The 23,405-nt window shown below is 40.3% G+C and overlaps 2 protein-coding genes across 2 annotated transcripts; one reads left to right on the top strand and one right to left on the bottom strand.

The window, feature by feature from the left end:
- Nucleotides 1–8,143: 8,143 nt before the first annotated feature.
- LOC147464039 (cytokinin hydroxylase-like) lies at nucleotides 8,144–9,099 on the bottom strand. The gene is made up of 2 exons (XM_086492531.1): nucleotides 8,757–9,099; nucleotides 8,144–8,430 (listed from the first exon to the last, which is right to left on the bottom strand). The coding sequence occupies exons 1-2, from the start codon at nucleotides 9,043–9,045 to the stop codon at nucleotides 8,144–8,146; spliced, it is 576 nt and encodes a 191-aa protein (XP_086348657.1). The 5' UTR covers nucleotides 9,046–9,099.
- A 4,240-nt stretch (nucleotides 9,100–13,339) lies between these two features.
- LOC147464038 (uncharacterized) lies at nucleotides 13,340–13,549 on the top strand. Its single transcript, XM_086530069.1, has one exon. It carries the CDS (start codon nucleotides 13,340–13,342, stop codon nucleotides 13,547–13,549), a length of 210 nt encoding a protein of 69 aa, XP_086386195.1.
- Nucleotides 13,550–23,405: the final 9,856 nt, after the last annotated feature.

The raw sequence follows: 23,405 nt of genomic DNA, 5'->3' as shown, positions 1-23,405 counted from the left end.
GCATCACGAGTAACAGGTCTAGTGATCTGAAAATTGTGTTTCCCAAATTTACATCCAAGCATCAAAAAAAGAAATCAAACCATCATAGATCAGGCATGGTGAATGGTGCAATGATCTAATAATTGTGTTTTTCACTTTTAAAGGCAATCAAAGAGAGAATCTAGATGTCCACATATAAAGCCTTTGAGTAGTATGTTGATCTGAAGGACATCAATGAAGATGATTGGCCAGAGTATTTTTCACAAATTTTGAAGGATACAGGAAGGAAATGGTACTATAGTTATCTAGCTTACAAGCTCAAAACTTATAGTAAGTTGAAGAAGACTTTCTAACTAGGGTATAGTGAAAACTACAGAGATGGGGATATGCTCTATGAATTGGACAAAATCAAACAAGGCAGGGTTTAGAAGTTATGTCGACAAAATCAAGAAACTAGCCAGGCAGCTGAATGAGGCACCATTAAAAAAACGCATGCACGCATGTTTTTTGATTGAGGTTCAAATATAAGAAATTAAGAGAATAAGAGGTATCAACACCATCCCAAAATTTTAATGATCCAGTGCAAAGAGCTCTAAAACTAGAGCAACAATCTAAAAGAACAAGGGCAAAAAAGACAAAGAGAGTTCCACTTCCAATGAGTCATCTATTGAAGGATTGTAAACCAAATTCAGCTCTTCATATAGTGATTTAAAAGACACATCCAAGCATAGAAAGAAGGGAACCTAGACTAAGAAGATTGAAGAATTGCCCAAGCATATCTCTGAGATCTCTAAGAACATAGCTTCACTAGAGAAAGTAGAGACCAATTGTATGAAATGTAAATCAAAAGAACATTAGTCTGATGAATGTTGCCAATGAACTTATTGAAAATATTTTGGACACATGTAGAATAATTGTAAAATCAAAATACATCATTTCAAAGAAAGAAAAGATGTTTCCATGATGACTCCACAACCTTGGAACTAGTCAAGTAAGAGAGGCTATATGAGAACATAGACAATGGAGATAATACCAATAATATGGCTAGAACAGGATGCTATCAAATTTTTTTGGTAGCAATAGAGCTAACTTTACCATACATAATTTCAGCTGCTACACTTGTGAAAAATATGAGAAATTACCAGATGAGCCATCTAGCCAAATGAAGCAAAGAGAAGAGGCTCAAACGTGAGGGAAACAGAGAGTCATCTAGAAGGCTAAGGGAAAGTCCAAAGAAGTGGATGAGTGACAGGAGTAGAGTTGGCAACTCAGATCACTCAGGATCTGGAGCAGAGGAAGCTAGAGTAGCCAAAACCATGTAAAGGCTTTTGCCAAAAGCTTCAAAATCTTAGGAAGTGCGGGAACCTTAGCTTTTGAATCTGGTACAAAGGGTGCTAGCAACTAGGAGCATCCTGAGGAAGAGATTTTAAAAGTCAAGGTGGAATTGACCAAAAGACGTAATGAAAATGGATAATTATTTATTTATTGCATTTTACGATAGAAAAAGCATAAGTGAGCTATAGACTATGTGAAAGAATAGGACACGTATAAGCATCATATGGTAAAAGTTCTCTTTATGAGCTATGGTCATTATACATCCGGACAGAAGGGCTGCAATCATTTTGAGCATTCAAGAAATCTATAAATAAGTACATGCAAGAGTGATATATCTTTATTGCAGCTAACAGGTGGCAAAAACATAAGTGATCTATGGACTATGCAAAAAGATAGCATATTTATAAACATTTTATTATTAAATTTCTCTTTATAAGCTATGGTCACTAACCACCGATGAACACAGCTCATAAAGAGCACTTTAATAATAAAATGTGCATAATTATGCTATAATTTTGCATATTTCATATCTCACTTATTCTTTTTTCACTTGTCAACTTGCAATAAAGAAATAATTATGCATTTTCAGTACAAAAGATGATTAAAAATTTTGGAGATAGAAAATATTCAGCATCAACAATCGGAATGTCCACAAAAGGATCCATCAACTAAGAGACAAAAAATGTTTAGCAGCAACAATCTGAATCTCCTAAAAAGAATTTATCAGCAGAGGCATGGCATTGTGAAGGTAGTTTTACAAAGGGAAGGTCGTCCAATTCATATAGTAGTTTTGGAAACAAACAAGATGAGATATATATTAAAGTATGTGAAAGAATCCAGAAGTTGACTAATGAATTCATGATATGAGAATTATATTACCTGAATTTGCCAATTCAACAAAAGATAGAGGAAGATAGAGCCAGATGCATTGGTGATCGATCTATCTAAAATTAAGGATAATAAAATACCATTCATTCAAATTGACTGCAAGGTCAAAAAGCAGTGGGAACCACTAATAGGTGTCATTTTGGATGGTGGTGCTAGAGTGAATATTCTACAGGAGCACCTCAGGTAGAAATTAGGAATTCAGGAGATGAAGCATGATCCTTTAAAAATTAGAATGGTAGACCAAAGTATTGTCCAAGGTAGTGGTCTAATTAAGAACTTTTCGATCAAAATGTTTAAAACTAGTTTTTTGGTTTTGGATGTACAAGGTGCGTATAGTATGCTCTTAGTAAGGCCATGCTAAGAAGTGTGGGAGCCATACATGATTATGCATGCCAAAGATTAATCATACAAGGCCCAATAAAAGAATCCAAATTAAAACCAATAACACAGATAGAAGGGATGCTAGCATCAATAAATCTCTTTTCCATAGCTGAAATAGACCTCAATGCGGTTCTAGATTAGAATAGAGTAGAAGAACAAAGACACTAGTACTTGGATAATGTTATTGAGTCAAGGGGAAAAGACCACTTAATTTGAAAAAAAGTCCTTCATGAGAGGAAGAAAGCCAGACAACTGGGAAAGCTAGACTAGATGAGGTGGACACAAAAAATAGGCAGCAGAATGCTCACGCACCAGAAAGCAATAGGGTATTGGTTGGTAGAGGTGAGGATCTAGCTAGTACATATAACCCTTACAATGAGTATGCAGTTGACATATGTATAGGAAAAGAAGTTGAATCACTAGCTAGATGAATAGAGACTAAAATACCATACTCGTTATTACTAGATGATCAAGAAATAGAAGAATGGAATTTGGGTTCAAAATCAAATCCTAAGCTAATAAAGATGAATAAGTATCTAAGACCGGAGATCAAAGAAAAGGACAAGCAGTTATTTTCAAAATATATGGATGTCTGCTTGGGAACATACGGATTTGAAGGGTGCTGACCTAGAAGTATGCTAGTATTGGGGATACCACTGAAATCAAATGCACGACCAGTATGTATGACTTCCAAATTATGCAAGCGTATGTTTGCAACAAAGGCCGTTTCATTATATGAACTTACCTAGAAAGGAGTTAAGTTTATCATGACTCTTGAATGTGAAGCCAATTTACAGTCTTTAAAGAAATCCATAAATATGAAAGTGATTCTTTGCCAACCAAAATGGGATATCATTTTTCATGTTCATGTAGATGGTTCTAGCATGGCAATGGGAGCTATTCTAGCTCAACCCGATGGAGAACTGATAATCGAGTTTAGTGATTTTGACTCAACTCGATGAAAAAACTAATTATTCTATATACTTTACCAATCACAGGTACAATAAGACAAAGTAGGGGTATTAAACAACAGAAAGAGAATCATTCGGAATGGTATCCAATGCCCCAAAGTTCAAACGTTATTTGTTGAGGAAGCTATTTCATTTCTATGTTGATCATTCGAGTTTAATTTATCTGACTAACAAGGTTGCCATCCAAGGAAAATTGATTAGATGGATAATGGTTTTTCTCAAATTTGATTTCAAGATCTTTCATAAACCTATCAAAACTCAATGCCATGCAGATTTCCTATTTAGAAGTACAGAAGGTATCTCATTTTCAATTGACATATGCATCCTTGAGAGGTAACCCAATAGATGTTATTTTATTTTAGACAATGATAACTAAGGAAGTAAATCGAGAATGGAAAGACATGTATGATTTTTGCAATATGGTGGAATACCAAAATTTGATCGCACTCTAATAAGAAGGCTCTCATTATCAGAAGTCTTTACAGTCATAGTTGGATCCTGATATAGATAGGGCATTGAAGGAGTATTGAGAAAATGTATACCTATGTAAGCAAGGATGGAGTGTCTACCTATGTAAGATGGAGTATATACCTATGTCAACAAGTGTGCAAGTAGTCGTTAAGGCACACATTGGAAGATCTAGAGGACACTTTTCTACTGACATTACTATAGGAAAAAAATCAATTACAATGGTTGAGTATGATATCAAATGTTAGAGATTTTTGAAAAATGGATACACCTAATTCATCAAATTTGACATTTTTAACCACAATTCAGCCCTTGGGAATATTCATTGAGTGGGGTTTGGATTTCATGGGACCTTTCAAGAAAGTCACACCCAAAAAGAATAAGCATATAGTCATAGCTACATGCTGTGTGAGTAAATGGATGGAGGCTAAGGCACTTCCTAACAACATAGCTAAGTCTACAATCAGGTTCTTGTATGAGCATGTCATCGTTGCCCAGTGGAGATAGCTGCAGATGAAGGGACTCATTTCATGAATGACACAATTCACATCATGACTAAAATATTTTCCATCAAGCATCAAAAGTCCACACCTTATTATCCCAAATGTAAAGGATAGGCTGAGAGTATCAACAAGACCATCAAGACTATCATGGCTGCCTAGGGGAGATAGATGCAGATCAAGAGACTCATTTTTAAATGACACAATTCAGGTCCTGACTAAAATATTTTCCATCAAGCATCGAAAGTCTGCACCTTATTATCCAAATACAAAGGATAAGATGAGAGTAGCAACAAGACCATCAAGACTATTTTTACTAAAATTATGTAGAAGTAACTTCACAATTGGGATGAGAAACTTCAAACATCACTTTGGGCATATAGAATAGTGCATTTTATTACAACTATAATGTCACATTCCAAAATGATGTATGGTATAGAAGCCATTGTACCAATGGAATTTGGTGTTCCGTATCTCATATTAACTATAAAACATGAGAGATATAGATTATAATACTACTCTAGAAAAGAGACTGATGAGATACTCAAGCTAGATGAATCAGACAGAGGGCAATGTTGGCAGAAGAAGTGGTCCAACAAAGAAAGAAACATTGGCATGACAATAAGTTGAAGATGCAGGAGTTTCACAAAGGAGATTTGATTTTAATATATCACTCCAATTTAGGACCTATGAAACCTAATCTAAAAATAACTTGGTCAGCACCTTATGAGGTTGGTTAGGTCTTCTCAAATGGCACAGTCAAACGTAAGGATTTATATAGACTTAGTCATGTCCTTGCAATGAATGCAAATGAGCTTTGCATTGAACTTGATGCATTTCAATCAATTACATTCAAGACTATCAAGAATTTGATCCATATATCATAGATAGAATTGTTGTTGAGAACATAATTCATCATTATGTTTGGGCCTTATTGTTGCAGAATTTCTATTTGACATAAGTTTGACATCCACCACCAAAGTCCTAAAAATTTGAATAGATGTATATAAGGACAAATGAACAATACATGCATAAGGCCTACCACAGTTCATTGGAGCATCAGCAAAAGAGAAGATGTAGAATATCATGGCCAACTCTATACATTAAAGTTCCTTGCTCTTATTGCATCACTCATATGTTAGTTATAGGAATTTTCAACTAAATCAATGTAGACACATATAGAAGGCCATAATTTACTAGGCAAAGGAATCTACAATAAATAGTAGGGCCCCCAATTTATTTTAAATAAAAAATGAATTAAATTATGGCCTTAAGGAAGGGTTTAGGGAAGGATCTCTTTAAAGCTTGTTGGATAGATCTTTGCTATCTTGAGTGAGAAAGATATAGCCTCGAGTTTTTGACGTACTAAGATCAATTTCTTGACCCCAGGGTCTATTCCCCATAGAATTACCACTTACATGTGCTCCTTGTCACACATCTTCATTAAGTGAAGCTTCAAGACACTAAGCACCATGAGAAAGAAGGCCTCTTCTTCTGCCCTCCTCACCACTGCCTCATGAACATCTCTAATTGAGCTCCATTGTAGACCGCATGCTTTATGATGTTGTTGCTAGTGGTGGTGCAGAGTAGGGATTCAAATTCACGTAATCACATGTTTTTTAATATGATCACAATGTTACTTAACAAAATTCTCAATTCACAACTCTTCACATACACAGAAAATGTCCATGTGACTTGAAGGCTACTAGATGGTCGGCTCATTTTTGCCCAGCGGGCAACAGCCTAGCCCTTTGAGGCCCTCCGGAGCAACATGAGTTGCCCTTCGAGAAGCATCAAGGTCCCTTTGGGCAACATTAATACCCCGACAAAAGTGATATGTAGGCCAAAAAAAAAAAAAAAAAATAGCATTAAATTGTTGTAATGATGAGGCTGCTCCCTTCCAACAATACAAATGAGTCCCAAGAACTTACACCACATAAACCATCCACGAGGATGCTTCCTACCCAAACCAGTTTCCAAGTGAATAGACACCCAAGGGAGGTAACTAGTCATAAAAACAACTACGCTGGTGTAGTGATGAGGAGCGCACCATTTCAACAATAAAAATGAGCCCCATGCACTCACACGCCTAAACTCTCCACGAGAATACTTCCTACCCAAACTGGCTTCCAAGTGGATAGAACCAAGGAAGGTAACTATTGTTAAGTATGGAGCCTGATTTACCCTTGTAATTTTCTGTGGTAAACGCGCACATGTGTAAGGCCCCCATTATGAGGAGAAGCCATCGTGCGTGAAGGAAAATCACTCACCGGAAACCAAAATTTTCACGGACAAGAATCAGGGGCAACTTTAGAGGCCTCAGGGGCGGAGGCCCCCGAGACTTTTTTTTTCGCCGGAATATTATGGCCGGACGGCGGCCGGAAAGTGGTCGGAAGTCAATGGCCGGTGGCGGTGGCCGGATTCAACGGCCAGTGGCCGAATTCAAAAGCGGACTTGTCTTCTCAAGGGCGGCCACACATGGGTGGATTGGAAGGTCCGATTTGGACTTATTCGCACAAGAGCGGCTACACATGGCTGTCACTCATAAGAGAGGGCAGCCCTTTTGGCCTATAAAAGGAGGCCATTTCTACACACATTTCATAGTGTGAAGTTGATGCAACAAGGTGAGCGTGAGGTGGTGAGAGTGAAGCAAGGCGGGAGCTCTATCAAGGGTTTAATCCCTTTGTAAACTACTTCTTCTTTTGAAGTGCTAAAGCCATTGAGTGGCTGCTTTCCCGTGGACGTAGCCCACATTGGGTGAACCACGTATATCGTGTGTACTCTCTCTCTCTCTCTCTACTCTATAATCTCTTGTGTGTGAAATCTATCTCTCTCCATTAAGTAATCTACTCAAAAATTTATTTAGCTACGTCTTATTTCCTAACAACTATAAGTGGGCGTTTTTATAGGGAAAAAAGGTGCAAAAAGTTTACATGATAAAGCTCAAGCATAAACCTCAAGTTTTAGCTCTAGTGAGGACTCTAGAGAGTGCGCCAAAAGGGGGTGTTTGAGAGGATGGGCCATTGTTTATATAGGCCCCTTCAAACTTGGCGGCGCGCTCTCTAAAAATTTGGAGGAAATTTTGAGCCCACTGGGCTGCGAAGGGGTCCCGCTGGGCAAATCAAATATCCCGTCAGGCAAACAGGAACTCTTAGTTTCAACAGGTCAATGTGAGTTTGGTGTTATTTACACTCCTATGGGATGTTAATGCAATGAGTTATTACCACTTCACACTTCACGTGAAGACGTAATTGAAATCCCTATGCAAAGTCATGACCTTCAAACCATGAGTCCTAGTTATGGTCTTCGAACCATGAGCCTAGAGAATCTTTGAAGAATCTTTGCAAAGTAATGACCTTCGAACCATGAGCCTTAGTTATGGTCTTCAAACCATGAGCCCTGGAGAATCTTTGAAGAACTTGAAGTATTTATTGCAATGTAGAGATATTAGGTACTGAGATAATAGTAGTAATACATAGCACTCGCAAGAGCACGATATGGAGGGACCTCACGGTACGTGTGAAGAAACTCAGTGGATCGTGATGAGGGAGCTTATATGCGACATACACGTATGAGTGAGAGAGAGAGAGAGAGAGAGAGAGAGAGAGAGAGACTTGTAGATCAAGAACTAGTAGTGCTACCAGGTATTATGCAGCTAAAAGAAATGTTTAGTAGTACCTTGAGCTTCTCCACATGGAATGCCGGTGCCACAACTCGTCGTTGATGAGTCCACGTGTCACCGTTTGCCATCAACAGTCCCTTCCCAATGAAGTGCATCACCCCTTCTTGTTGTAGCCGAGACCGCCCCAGTGAGTACATGTGTTTGCTAGATAGTAGCTCCTTGATATGTTCCAAGTCGTATATAGCTAGCCGAGGCTCAATGCCCCACCAGAACACAAAGCTCTTACCTTGTTACAATACACAGGTCAGTTAGAATATATAAGAGTCTATATGAGAGAGAATGAGAGAGAGAGAGAGAGAGAGAGAGAGAAGATGGTTTGCTAATAATGAAAAAAATGAGAACATGGTAGCCTAAAGACAAAGAACTTTTAAGTACTTTGAGAGAGAGAGAGAGAGAGAGAGAGAATTGTCAACTCAAGACAAAGAACATACTCTTTTGGCATCATTACACAAGATAATAACATAATGTGTGTGTGTGTGTGTGTGAGAGAGAGAGAGAGAGAGAGTACTCTCAATAAAGTTATTAGCTATAAATACAAAACAAAGAGTGTACCATAGGTTTGGGACCACTGCACATAATCAGGCATGAGACGAGGTACAATGTCGTGGGAAAGACTTTGCATGTCATGGAGCATGGCCTCCTTACGAAGATTGTTGCGCTCTTGAAGGTTTCCGCCAAAGAAGCTGGGCGATGGTCCACTGATTCCTTGCCTGCGCATCCAGCACCTGATCTTCCAAGGCCTCGACCAGTGGACGTGCAGGAACACCCACAATTGGTGGCATGCAGCAATAATAAGTAGCAAGAGGCACCCAACCCCCACTACTAGAGTGCTCATCCTCATCAAATTTTGCAGCTTATAATCTCCCCCAACTAGGCCCTCTCCTTAGTATCTCACTCCCCTTCCTTGCTTAGAACGTGGCCATCCTCACCCCCTTCATATATTAGTTCCTGAAGAGCCGACTAACTAGCTGGCATGGATTCCTTGACGTTTGATCACCTGCCAACAATAGCTTACTATTTTAGTAAATATACTAGACGTAGAGAATCTGTTCTTTAGTCGTAGAAATAATTGTGAGCTTGTTAGTCTTTGACTTAAAAACAATGTGTAACCAGCTAAGCTTGAGTTTGTTTTTTTTCCCCTCAGTAACCTGACAAATACCACAAGAAGTTTTGGACAAATTCTTGAATAATTCCCACATTCTAACCTACCTCAACATCATGAGCTTCTCTGAGGGAGGCACTGCATACCTAGCGAGGTACGATTGGGGGAAGGGGATCACCGCCTGCCCGTTGGGGGCCGACGGTCCCCGCCCCCAATCGTACCTAGCTAGGTATGCACCACCGGGCCGGCGGTCCCCTGCCCCCAATCATACCTACCTAGGTATGTAGTCCCTCTCGAGCAGAAGCTCATGATGTTATGTAGTGTATGAAAAAACACTGAAGAAAATTTAGTTTTCGTAATTTCCAAATCTGCTTGTGTATATACCGAGGCAAAGCTGACATTGTTAAAGAGGCATACACAATACAAGAAAGTTAAGAGGAGATGACCTTTTTCTTATTGCATACACGTACAACACAGGTAAAATCATTATTGACTCTTTCACAAAGCATGAAGAGCTAGTATATATATATATATATATATAGCATGCAATTACATTTTGTAAAGCCCTAGCGAGAGCTAGTGGTCCCCAACTATAGGTTTACATGATGGATTGAGACACATATCCTATCAAGTGACTCGGAAACACCCCTCTACTACTACTCCTCCCCTAACGCGAATGGAAGGATTGTGGAGACTACTATTGAAGCTATGAAAGGTTCCGCCGTGTTTTTGAAGGAGGATTTGACGTGGCAAGCTTCGCAGAAATTATACAGGAAAGCAAAGTTCTAATATGGGCACTCGGGCGCAAGCATCACTCGGAGGATTGGTCTAGGACTACTTGTGCCTTGTTGTCAGCAGACGGAATACCAGGGACGGCGGCAAACCTTGGCCATCGGTAGGAGTGGCTGCCCTAATAGCCGTTGTAATTAGGATTCCTGGATGTTGTCATGGCTTAACATGAGCATGACAAAACCTTGTAACTTTTTCGGCTGTTCAATATAATTCACTCACAATTGTGAGTTAAAAAAAAAAAAAAAGAGTATATTGTTACTCTTTGAAGGATGGAAACATGTATTGTTACTTTACTCCCTGTAAAGCCGGACTATGCGATGTCTGTTGCATCCATGTCTCGATACGAGCATGTATTTTATGTGACTCTTTTGGTATTTTATTTAATATTCTGTGAGTTTTGCAAAAAAAGAGGGAAAAAATATATCATTGCACCTAAAAAGGAACAATGAATTTCATGGTTAATTTTTATTATTGTATGGAATTTTTATAGTGATTGCAAGGTTTTTTGCTACCGTAAGCACTCGTTGTATGTAAAGATCTAGGTCGTGTGGGTTAATTAGGCTACTCGTTATCCTTCATTTGATACAGAAGGGAGTCTAATCTCTTTTTACCTTTTTTTTATGTTCTTTTGCACATGACAGAGAAGTGGGGGCCGTCTAATCCCTCGGACTGTCTATTAACGAAGAATGGATGGAGATGTGGGTTTAGGATAAGGTGCGGTGAATTTAGATTAAGATGAGTAGTAATAAGGATGTGTTGGGGGATTTGTCGGTGAATTGGATATTTACTTTCAAGAAAGAAAGCTCTACACTTTCTTTAAGAAAGGTAAGTACACAACAGCCTTCCCGCTTGCATTCCATATTGTACGTGACCCCTTGTCATTTCATGACCCTTTTTTGCTTATGCTAGCTCACTTGTAGTACCAAGGAATATCCTCGGTGCCTTTGATACGTGGATTGGAGCTCTTCCTTATTGTGTGGAAGTGAAGGTTGCACTTCCATGCGAGCTATATTAAAGAGTAAGGTGAGACAAAATTCTTTACCAAACAAGGAAACTTTTGAGCACATTATGTGGGTCCTCCATATGTACTAGATTGCAATGCTGGCCTTTTGCTTTTACATTAATTGGAGCACCCTTGTATGCTCCGTTCTAAGCTATGTAGTATATGCATGACTCCATCCATATATATATATATGTTTATGTGTGTGTGTGTGTGTATGGAGTCATGATACTGTAATAGTTGTATGGCAGAAAGCTGTAATAGTTGGACACGACACACACACATATACATATATATATATATTATATATATATGTATGTATATGTGTGTGTGTGGTGTATGGAAGTCATGCATACTGTAATAGTTGTAAAGTTGGACAATATAACAGTAAAGCTGTAATAGTTGACACACCGACATACCATTACTTTTTGTTGTGTGTGTGTGTGGTGTTGGTTGTCAACTATTGTTTTCATGAAATTTACATCTGCCACCTTCTTTAACCATATTCTTTGTAAAGAACATTGACACTTCTATCTTTTTTTTTGGTCCGCTTTCTCTTTCATTACACAGAACTTTAAGATGCTTAAGATTATCCATAATACAAAATCATTTTATTAAGTTATTTTGTAGGTTTTGACCTCATAGTACAGAGAATTAGGTTCAGTTTAATTTGGCTATGCCTAGGGGTCCTTTGGGGGTTTTAACATTAAAAAAAAGATTGATGTTATCCTAAGATGTGGCTTATTTTAACCTCATCCATTTTCTCATTCAATTTCTTTGCTTCTTTTGTATTAAAGTGATGAGTTGGATTTTGAAGCTAGAACAATGGTAGGTTTGGAAAGGATATGCATCGACATCATAGTCAAACTTGCTTTCTTTTGAACTTCTTATGGAAATGTAGAGAGAAGGGTTTCGAAGTTGGAGGTATGCAGGGGTTTTGTAAGGAGTTTTCAAAATAAATGCTTAAAAAAGTGAGACATGGTCATGTCAAGGTAAATTGTTTCGAATGGGCCCCTTCAAATCTTGGGGGTACGCATTTTGTGACAGTGTTTAAGAGGCATGTCAATGAAGTGTTGTGAAAGTGTGTCAACTTGGTTGAAATTGAAATAGTGATTAGTAATAGTGAAGAGGAAAATTTTGGTGATTTGACTCTTCTTCATTATTACATTGCTTGCCTCACATCACAAAGAAAGTGGGAGCGGAGGCGAATATCTGCAATAGTGCGTATCGCCAACAAGGGATATGCTTGAGGATATAACGATGAGTGCGTTTCCTCTTTGGCAAAGAATTGACACAACACCTATTTATATACATGAGTAGGAGTTGATTGTGGATGGTAGTTAGAGCTAGCTAGGGCTCAAACGTAGGAGGTGATTGAGGAGAAAATGATGGACCTAAATTAGGTGAGGAGTGAGGTGGAGTGCACTCCCACTTATGATTTTAACATCCCCCTTAAGTGGGAAAATATGCCAATCAAAGAAAAATAAGATGTGTGAGGAGAGATCCCCCGTGGAGATTACATTCAAGAGAGGAGACCAAGCATCTGACATGATGCATAAAACTTGGCTTGATCAGTAGTCTTGGTGAGACAATCAGCCCAATTATCTGATGTAGGAGACTAGGAGTGTAGCTGAGAGAATGAAACCATGCTCCACCAATTCCTTCAAAGCATGATAGGCAATGCAGATGTGCCGCATTTTTTAGGTGAGCTGAGGAGCAAAAACCAAGTCAATAGCTGATTGGTCGCAATAGAGGGAAATAGGGCTCCGATCCATGGGGATGAAGTTGCAAGGGGAGAAGTACCGGAGTCAAGGTTTGAGGCTTGACTTCAGAGAGGGTGGGGCGAGTGAAGTTGTTGGGAGTAAGAGCAACTGAAGGTGGAGGGGAGAGTGCATCTTGAATGTGTGTGGGCCGGCTAAGATGATGAATACGTTGTGAGGGAGAGGGGGAGGAGGAGCAGCTGGGAGCATAATGTGTGAATGGTCAAGGAGAACGGCAGCAAGGGGTGTGGCAATCACGGCGATGGTATGTGCAAAGATGAGTAGTAGAGTGGTTTGATATAGGCATTGTTGAGGCTACAAGGAGGGAAGCATGATTGCAGGGAAGGTTGGGTGAGTAGCAACTGATTTTACGTGAGGAGATTGAGCCATAATTTAAGTGATGACATGGCTTTGAAAGGGGGCTTGATAGAGTTGATTGAGCCATAACTTGGGTGGAAGGTAAAGGAGCAAATGAGGTGACATGGGTGAGGGAATTGCAACCGAGATTGAGGGAACAGAAAGAGAATCCTCATGTGCAGCAGGGGAAATCACAGCTAGAAGTGAGGGAGCAGGGAGCGCATCTACACAAACAGGGGCAATAGCAGGTGAATGGGCAGCCATGAGGTTCTCGGAAGAAGCTGGTGTAGGCGAGCGAGGAGATGTGGATAAAGAGGAAGTATTAGAACCCTAGGAGGAGGAAGCACCTCGTAGTGGGGAGATTGGGGAGAGCAGGTGTGGGCAGGTCGGCTGTTGAAGGAAATGGTGCATGTGTCGATGTAGAGGGAGGGGTGGAGGTAGGAGAAGAAGCTCTTCAAAGAGGACGACAGAATGACTATAGAGAAAAGTGTTGGTACCTGGATTCAAAAGCTTGTAAGATTTTATGCCAATGGGGTCATCATAGCGACAAAGATGTGGCGAGTACTCCGAGGTGCCAACTAATTAATTAGAGGGCGGATGGATGTCAAAGGCATATGCAAGGCACCGAAGATACGTAAGTAACAAAGAGTGGGTGGAGCATCAAACAATGAGCATAGGGTGTATCACCTTAAAGTGCACAGTTGTAGCTGTGATTTTGAAGATAGCAAGTCATAGAAATTGCCTCTTCCCAGTATATGGGAGACAATTGCGCTTGAGCAAGCATGGTGCGAGCAGCATTGAGCAAAGTGAAATTTTAACGCTCTATGATGCCATTTTGTTGCGGGTGGTTGGGGATGCTAAAATCATAAAGTATGCCACTTGTGTGCCAAAAATTGGGGAAAGCATTGGAAGTGTACCCACCACCTTGGTCGAAGTGAAATCGTTGAATGAGTAGTATAGTGTGTTTCTAAACTTGAGCTTTATGGTACTAAAGTGGTAGAGTGTGGAGGATTCTTTTGAATAGAAAATTAATAATGGTGAAGCGGAAATAATTGTCTATACATGTAAGGGAATAGTTTATGACTTGTGAGAGATTGGAAGGGAGAGGGCCATTAGTGATTGAGTGAATAAGAGCAAGCGGATGTGAGAGTGCGAGATTGAAGAGTTAGGAAAGGGTTGGTGAATAGCTTCACCAATGATGCATACCTTCACAGAGGTTGAAAGATGGCAATTCTTTGGGAAGACCAAGAGCTAGTTTTCGGAGAGCGTGCTGAGAGATGTGGCCAAGCCAATAGTGCCGCTTGAGGGTTTCTGTTTTCCTAGCAGTGTTGGATATTGTGGCAAAAGCATAAGCCGCGGTAGATGAATTCTCAAGAGGGTAAAATTTACCTTGCTGAGGACAAGTGATAGTAAAAATATGGCCACTAGGAGCACGAGCATGGATATGACAGCTGAGACGAGATAATTCCATCTTCAAGCCTTGATTGATAAGCTTAGACACAGAGATGATATGTTTGCGTAGACCTGGAACATAGTAGACTCGAGGTACAATGACTTTGTGACCTTCAGGCAAAGTGATCTCGACATCAACATAAGCTTGCACAAATTGGGTGTTATCATCACCTAAGCTAACTTCTAATGGGATAGAGAGAGAGGTAAGATTCTTGAGCCATTCCTGGTGATATGTCATATGATGGGTGGCACCAATATTGAGAAACCACATGTTAGCAAAGGTAGAGGGGGCACCTATGAAATTGGCATACAGCTACATGGGCAAGTGGGCGGCATGAGAAGAGGTTGTCTAGTGCCATCATAGGGTGATAGCTCAGTAATGAGCTTGGACTTGAGGATATGGGCTGAAGTTGCTCACATTGAACCTTTGGTGGACGAATCTTGGGAGAAGTCCTCCACTTGCTTGATTCATCTTTTTCTGATGACAATCTTTTTCTAGGTGTCCATGTTTGTGACAAAAGTTGAAAGTCAACATGTTGATTTCTCTTGCCGCCATGACACGGTCGTTCGACCACCATGATTGGAGTTTCAATGGTGCTGGCAAGGAGGTTTCTTATTGTTGTTGAAGGAGCCTTGGCGGTCGGACTTGTTGCCACAAGGATTGGCAATGGTTGGGTGCCCGTAGATTGACCACGGAGAGACTCTTCTTAGTGGCTTTTGCTCACCAAGGGTTGCAATTGCATATCCACACTTGAGGCTTGTGTGATGATGAATGCCCACCAAGAGGATGGAAGGGCTACCAGCAAAATCATGGTTTGTAATGTCTCAGGGATGGCCTATCCCGAGATAATGACTTCATCAAGAAGAGGCTGCCAAGTATATACAAACTTGGTAGTGCTTTGTCCTTCTTGCATGTTGGTGTTTACCGGTCTCTTGATCAGGGAGACTTGGTAAACTAAGTCAATATGCTCATACGTCTTTTGAAATAAAAATCATATAGTTTTTGCTCATTTAAGGGATTGTACCATTTGCACTTGTCGATATCTGCAATGGAGGATGATCCCCATATGAGCAGTGTTATCTTTTGTCATCCCACTCAGCTGGCACAGGACTTGGAGCCGAAGTGGAGATAACATCCCATAGTTGACGCTCCTTGAGGTAGAGCTACATTTTCACCTTCTAGACTTAATAGTTGTTGCCATTAAGCTTGTCTATGGTGTGATACCTAGCTTTAAGAGAAGGGGTAGAAGAGCTCTCTGCCACGTCGCAAGGTTCCAGGTGTCTTGGAAGAGAGGAGCGAGTAGCAAGATAAATGTTGTAGGGGATTAAGGATCTAATTTCTTGAAAGCTTGAGTAGGTTTTTAAGCTAATAAAGCTCCGATGGGCCATGAAGGAATAATCAAACAAACACTAATACATATGTTAAGCTAATCACTAATGCGCATAGTGAGATAAAAACAAAGTACTCAGGTGAATGTGGCTAAATTGCATGATAAAATGAACTGACACCGCACCTGTTTATATACATGGGTGGTAGCTAGAGCTAACTAGGGCTCAAATGTAGGAGGTGATTGAGGAGAAAATGGTGGACCTAAATTAGGCGAGGAGTGAAGGTGGAGTGCACTCCCACTCACGATTTTAATAGTGTCAAGTGCTCTTCTAATGCTTCCAAGGAGAGCTTTTCATTTTGTTGTACTTCCATTGAAGTTCACAAAATATGGTGCTATGTTCATGTCTCTCATGCAATGTCCAAAGGTTCCTGACATCTTTGAAGCTCCACGCTACTAAGCCCAATGTTATCCACATGTGACTCCCCTTCTCTATAAAGTATGAAGGCATGCATTTTTCCATCTCTTTATTGGCTTTGTAGCTCCCTAATAAAGAGCATCTTATTAGAATCTTGAGGGGATGTTGATGGGGGGTCTTTTTGAGCAATGGGACTACATCTTGGCACTTGAGTAGAGAGCCTTCTTTTTTGTTACACCCTTTGCATGGGTCCTCATCACATTGAATTAAATAAAGTATTTTTGAGTGGGGTTCTTTGGTGACACTGAGTTTCCAAAAAGAGGCATCTAGTATTAAAAAATTGCACAACCCCCTCGAGTCTTGAGAGAGTTTGCAGTTTTAGAACCAAGCCTACTCTTCAAGGACTATCTGCTAGTGCTTGGGTTGATAGGGTTTGGCATTCGAACGAGAGAGGTAGGTCAAAGATTCTCTTTTTCCTTAAAAGATCTATATGTAACTTCGTGGTCCTAACCGTATTGCCCACTAATGCAGTGTTCAGGAAATTTCTTTGTCCCAAACATACATAAATCCCTTTAATGCAATTCTCAAAAGGAGAAAATGCCTCATAACCTCCATCCTTGCCATTTTTACACTATTTTATGCCAAATTTTTACCAAAATTTTTCCTCTTCCCTATTATCTTAATCAGCTAGTTTCAATTTCCAACCAAGTTGAGGCACACTTTTCTCGAACACTGCATTGATGCATAGCTCTTGGAGAACACTGTCAAAAAATGCGTACCCCCAAGATTGAAGGGGCTCATTTGTAAACAATTTACCGACATGACCATGTCTCACTTTTTTAGGGCATTTATTTGGCAAACTTCCTTACAAAACCCCCTGCTTGACCTCCAGAATTTTCGAAAGCCCTTCTCTCTACATTGTCACTTCAAAGAAGTTCAAAAGAAAGTGAAGGAGTTTGAGGGGGCTAGGGTGATGTCGATGCTGCCTATCCTTTCAAACCTACCATTGGTCTAGCTTCAAAATCCAACTCATGCACTTTAATACAAAAAGAAGGCAAAGAAATGGAGGGATGGAAAAATGGAGGAGGTTAAGAGATAAGGCCACATCATCTAGGATAACATCATCTTTTTTTTAATGGTTAAGGGCACCCCAAAGGACACCGTAGGCATGTAGCCTAACGGTTAAACGTGAACCTAATTCTCTGTACGTAATGAGGTCAAATCCTACAAAATTAGAGTTGAATTAGAAATGATTTTGTATTGTGAGTGGAATGGAGATCTTAAAGCATCTTGGAAAGATTCTGTGTAATGAAAAGTGAAAGCGGAGCCATTTATTAAAAGCATTAGAAGCGGCATGATGTTCTTCTAGCCTCAAACTCCAACTCATGATTAAAAGAAGGCAAAGGCACCATGTAAATTTAGATGGGAGAAAGCTGTAATAGTTGGACACCGATATATATATATATACATACATACATATATAATATATAATATATATATATATATACATACATACATATATATATATATATATATATATATATATATATATATATATATATATATATAATATATTATATATAATGTAATGTATGGAGTCATGCATATACTACATAGCTTAGAACGGAGCATACAAGGGTGCTCCAATTAATGTAAAAGCAAAAGGCCAGCATTGCAATCTAGTACATATGGAGGACCCACATAATGTGCTCAAAAGTTTCCTTGTTTGGTAAAGAATTTTGTCTCACCTTACTCTTTAATATAGCTCGCATGGAAGTGCAACCTTCACCTTCCACAATAAGAGGAAGAGCTCCAATCCACGTATCAAAGGCACCGAGGATATTCTTTGGTACTACAAGTGAGCTAGCATAAGCAAAAAAGGGTCATGAAATGACAAGGGGTCACGTACAATATGGAATGCAAGCGGGAAGGCTGTTGTGTACTTACCTTTCCTAAAGAAAGTGTAGAGCTTTCTTTCTTGAAAGTAAATATCCAATTCACCGACAAATCCCCCAACACATCCTTATTACTACTCATCTTAATCTAAATTCACCGCACCTTATCCTAAACCCACATCTCCATCCATTCTTCGTTAATAGACAGTCCGAGGGATTAGACGGCCCCCACTTCTCTTTCATGTGCAAAAGAACATAAAAAAAAGGTAAAAAGAGATTAGACTCCCTTCTGTATCAAATGAAGGATAACGAGTAGCCTAATTAACCCACACGACCTAGATCTTTACATACAACGAGTGCTTACGGTAGCAAAAAACCTTGCAATCACTATAAAAATTCCATACAATAATAAAAATTAACCATGAAATTCATTGTTCCTTTTTAGGTGCAATGATATATTTTTCTCTCTTTTTTTGCAAAACTCACAGAATGTGAGTGGATTAAATTAAAATACCAAAAGAGTCACATAAAATACATGCTCGTATCGAGACATGGATGCAACAGACATCGCATAGTCCGGCTTTACAGGGAGTAAAGTAACAATACATGTTCCCATCCTTCAAAGAGTAACATATACTCTCTTTTTTTTTAAAAACTCACAATTGTGAGTGAATTATATTGAACAGCCGAAAAAGTTACAAGGTTTTGTCATGCTCATGTTAAGTCATGACAACATCCAGGAATCCTAATTACAACGGCTATTAGGGTAGCCACTCCTACCGATGGCCAAGGTTTGCCGCCGTCCCTGGTATTCCGTCTGCTGACAACAAGGCACAAGTAGTCCTAGACCAATCCTCCGAGTGATGCTTGCGCCCGAGTGCCCATATTAGAACTTTGCTTTCCTGTATAATTTCTGCGAAGCTTGCCACGTCAAATCCTCCTTCAAAAACACGGCGGTTCCTTGTTTGCCATACGTTATGAAAGAAGAAGTATCTGACAATCTAAGTGCTGACGAGGAGTGCAGGACTACCTGAGTTTTTACCTCCAAAGCATAGGTCAGTCTTGAAAAAACTAATTTTCCATGTTCTCTGGACCCACGTGCATACTTTCCCTGCGAGGCCTTTTATAGATGGGCAGTCCATGAAAAGGTGGGCCAGATCTTCACTAGTCAACCTGCACCCCGAGCATCAATCTGACCCAATCCCTCTCTCCTGAATCTTCACCCCCTTCGATAGAGCACCCCAAATAACCTTCCATAAGAAAACCTTTATGTATTGTGGAACCTTTGGCTTCCATATGTTCTCCATTACATGCTCCCACCTTTCCTCTGGCCATTGCTTTTTCCATAGCTTATTAAGGGGGTTAGACTAATTCTTCTTTTGCATCATTATCTGATAAATGATTTTAGTATGGGGTTTCCACAAGAGACTGCTTTCGGGCCATTTCCAGGCTTTCCAGTCCAACTCCAAGTCACACATTGGCATCACTAGATTGTCAAGTTCTTTCATCAGTTTGTGGACAAGCAAGACCTCCAAGCTATTGAGTTGGTATTGGGCCATCATACGGTCAATGGTTTTCCAACTCTTGTTGACACTGTCCGAAAAGTGCTCAAGTCGGATCAGACCCTTATTATTCAGCTTCCTTGTTGTCTCAATCCAATAGGGAGTTTGTGGCGGGTCTACAACTTTGGAGAGCCAGGGGGCCAATGTAGGATGGAGTTCTTGAAGTATCTGGCTTCTTCCCCCCCACTTTAAGACTCTTGCTACTCTATTGCATTTTCTTACCAATTCTCCTGAGCTGCCCCCTAGTCTTAAGGTAGACCACGCCGGGGGAAGCAGCTTGTCATGAACCTCCACCCCTCTCCACTTTCCTCCCTTCGAGCCAAGTTTAGCTGCTTCTATCATATCTCTGATCATAACTGCCCAAACTTAATCCTGTCTAGCCAAGGAAACAACAAATTTGGCGCAACAAGCTTCTGCATGGATCACAGGGTTAAGAATCCCGAGGCCTCCTTGATTCCCCGTGCGAGCAACCGATTCCCAACTGGCCCATTTCCATAGCCTGGAAGATTTCGTGTTATTTTTCCATAAAAATGTTTTTACTAGTTTTAAGAACTCTTTCCAGTGACACTTTGCCATCTTGAGAAGCGGGCTAGTGAAGGCAATATAAGGAGTCATGAAGGCCTTCATCACTTTTATCCGACTTGGGAATGGGAGAAGAGCATACTTCCACCTACTTATTTTTGTTTTGATTTTTTCAAGCACCCACTCAATCTTTGCTTGTGAGTTACATCCACCCCCAAGGGGCTCCCAGATGTCTAAAGATCTTTCCTTTTGTGACAATCTCCCCTGACCATACAGAAGGATCAAATGAGTCATTTTCTGATAGGGAAATCATCCTTGACTTCTCTATATTACACTGGGACCCTGAAGCTACCGAGAACATTTGTACAATCTCCAGATCTTTCATGATGACCTAGGCGCACGCCTTCAGGAAGAGCAGAGAATCATCAGCAAAAAATTTTGCCAGGAGTTGTCTATTTCCTGGTAAAACAAGGCCTTGCACCTCCCCACGTTCAGCACTATCTTCGAGCGTCGTGATTAGAGGATGTGATCCTATGGCGAAAAGTAGGGGGGCAAGAGGGCATCCCTGTTTAATAGACCTTTTAACCTCAAAAGAGCCCACAATTCTACCGTTAAATAGGATCTCTGACTGGCTTCCAGCCTCCATCACATGAACCATCTGACAGAGGCGCGGCCCAAAGCCTAGAGCTTCCATGATGGCTTCTAGATATGTCCATGTTATTATGTCATAGGCCTTGTCCAGGTCCAACTACAGCAAAATGCACTCCTGCTTTGTGACAATTGGGTATTCTATGACCACCATTGCTGCCAAGATGTTATCGTATATGGACCTTCCTTAATGAAACCATGTTGATGGGGGAGATGATCTTGGTTAGTAAGGGAGCTAGTATGAGGGCCACTGCTTTAGCTATAATTTTGTAGGCCACCGACATCATCGTTATAGGGTGCCAATGTTGTAGTTTAGAGCAGTAGATCTGTTTTGGAATGGGCTTGATAAGCCCTCTCTTCACACTTGTCTCCAACGACCCTTCGACCATGGCTTTATTGGCCAAACTTTGTGATTGGGGCCTTGAGGTCTTCCTAGAATTCTGCATAGAATTCCACCGTCATCCCATCCCAACCAGGGGACTTTTCCTTGCCAAGGGCTTGCAATGCTAGTTGGGACTACCTTCATTTCCATCAGCGTCGATATCCAGTCAGCTTGGCGCGAGCAATAGCATCTGTCCAATCTGGAGGCAGTGCGGGCGTACTAAAGGCTTGTGTAGGTGAACCCAAGCGTGCTATTCCATGGGCCAATATACTCTTACCCCAATGTGGTTGGTGTAAAGTATAAATTGTATGCCACCACCATTGGTGTAGCCTCAAAATCCAGCTCATGGATTTTATGACGAAGAGAACTTACAGTGCTAGAAAAAAAACGTAGGTTTAGTGTAATTCCACCTTCAAAATTTGAAACTTACCTTTGAAAATAAAATTTGAAGGTGCAAAAACTTACAAATTTTAGAAACTTTTAGTGTATTTTTATAAAAATACATACAAATTTCACCAAAAAACATTAATCTTTTCTAGTTGAAAGTTTTCAAAGCTTTTGAAAATAATCGAGCCCCGAAGAGAGGGCAAAGCAATGGAGGAATGAAAAATGTGACAGGATAGGAGGTAAGTCAACATCAATCATGTAGGTAGCAGCCATCTAGGATGACCCACGGCACTAAGTGACACAGGACTGCATGTGGGGACAGATAAGGGGATCGTGAGAGAGGACTGACGGGCATCTCGAGGTGCATGCGCCCACCCAAAAAATGGCGGCGTCGTTGAAGAGCACGGATTGAAACCCATGACCTCATGCCCCAATGCCTTTTGAGGCTTGAGCTAACTACGTCGCCCATCCGCATGCATGTGAAAGTAATGCCATTTTACATGGTGTTATAAACGATAAACTTGGACTGACTTAGAACTAAACCCGAACAGACCCCATGTCTGGGTTCAGTTCTTGGCCGGGTTTGATTTTAACAAGCAATCTACGATACAAATCACCTCGATGATTGTGCGTGGAGTTCTCATCCATTGATCCCTTCAACACACACACACCCCCCCTCCCCCCAAAATCCTCTTATGTCACTTAGTCGTGAGGTAAGACGACGCTCCCTCGCTTCTTCTAGGTTTTCATTACTTTTAAAAATGTTAGGTAGGTGGCCAAAACGTTCCTTTTAGGAATCTGATTTAGGTCTTAGAAGGGGCACCATGCTCTTCTAGGTGTGTTTGTGGCCAGAAAAAAACTAAGATGGGAGAAAGCTCTAAATAGTTGGACACCGACATACATATATATATACATATATATATATATATATATATATATATAAAATATATATACATATATATATATAAATACATATATATATGTATATATATATATGGAGTCATGCATATACTACATAGCTTAGAACGGAGAATACAAGGGTGCTCCAAATACTGTAAAATCAAAAGTCAAAGACCTCGATCATTGAAATCTGGTGCATATGGAGGACCCATATAATTATATGTGCTCAAAGTTTCCTATTGTTGGTTGTTGGTACAGAATTTTGTATCACCTTACCCTTTAATATAGCTCGCATGGAATTGCAACATGCGCCTTCCACAATATGAGGAAGAGCTCCCATCGGCTAGAAAAATACATTTTTCCTAACCGAACAAAATAAGGGAAAACTTGAAATTCTCCCGGTTTTAGGCCAAAATTTCAAGATTCTCCGTAATTACACTAAAACTTGTGTAAATTTGCCGGTTTTCTTAAAGGCAAGCTCAAAATCTAACCGGGATTTTATAATTTCAGCCGGCTACAATACACTAGACCCCGGTTGTTTTCTAACACTGCTCCCATCCACGTATCAAAGGCGCCTAGGATATGCACTGGAACTACAAGTGAGCTAGCATAAGCAAAAAGGGTCATGAAATGACAGAGGGGTCTCACGACAGGACTTTTGATGGCTTGTGGGGAGAAAGGGAGTGGTCAGTGGTG

Source organism: Adiantum capillus-veneris, chromosome 2, assembly GCF_014529385.1.
Source record: "Adiantum capillus-veneris isolate H3 chromosome 2, ASM1452938v2, whole genome shotgun sequence".
NCBI classification, from domain to species: domain Eukaryota; kingdom Viridiplantae; phylum Streptophyta; class Polypodiopsida; order Polypodiales; family Pteridaceae; genus Adiantum; species Adiantum capillus-veneris.
This window is presented reverse-complemented; position numbering and strand designations above follow the sequence as displayed.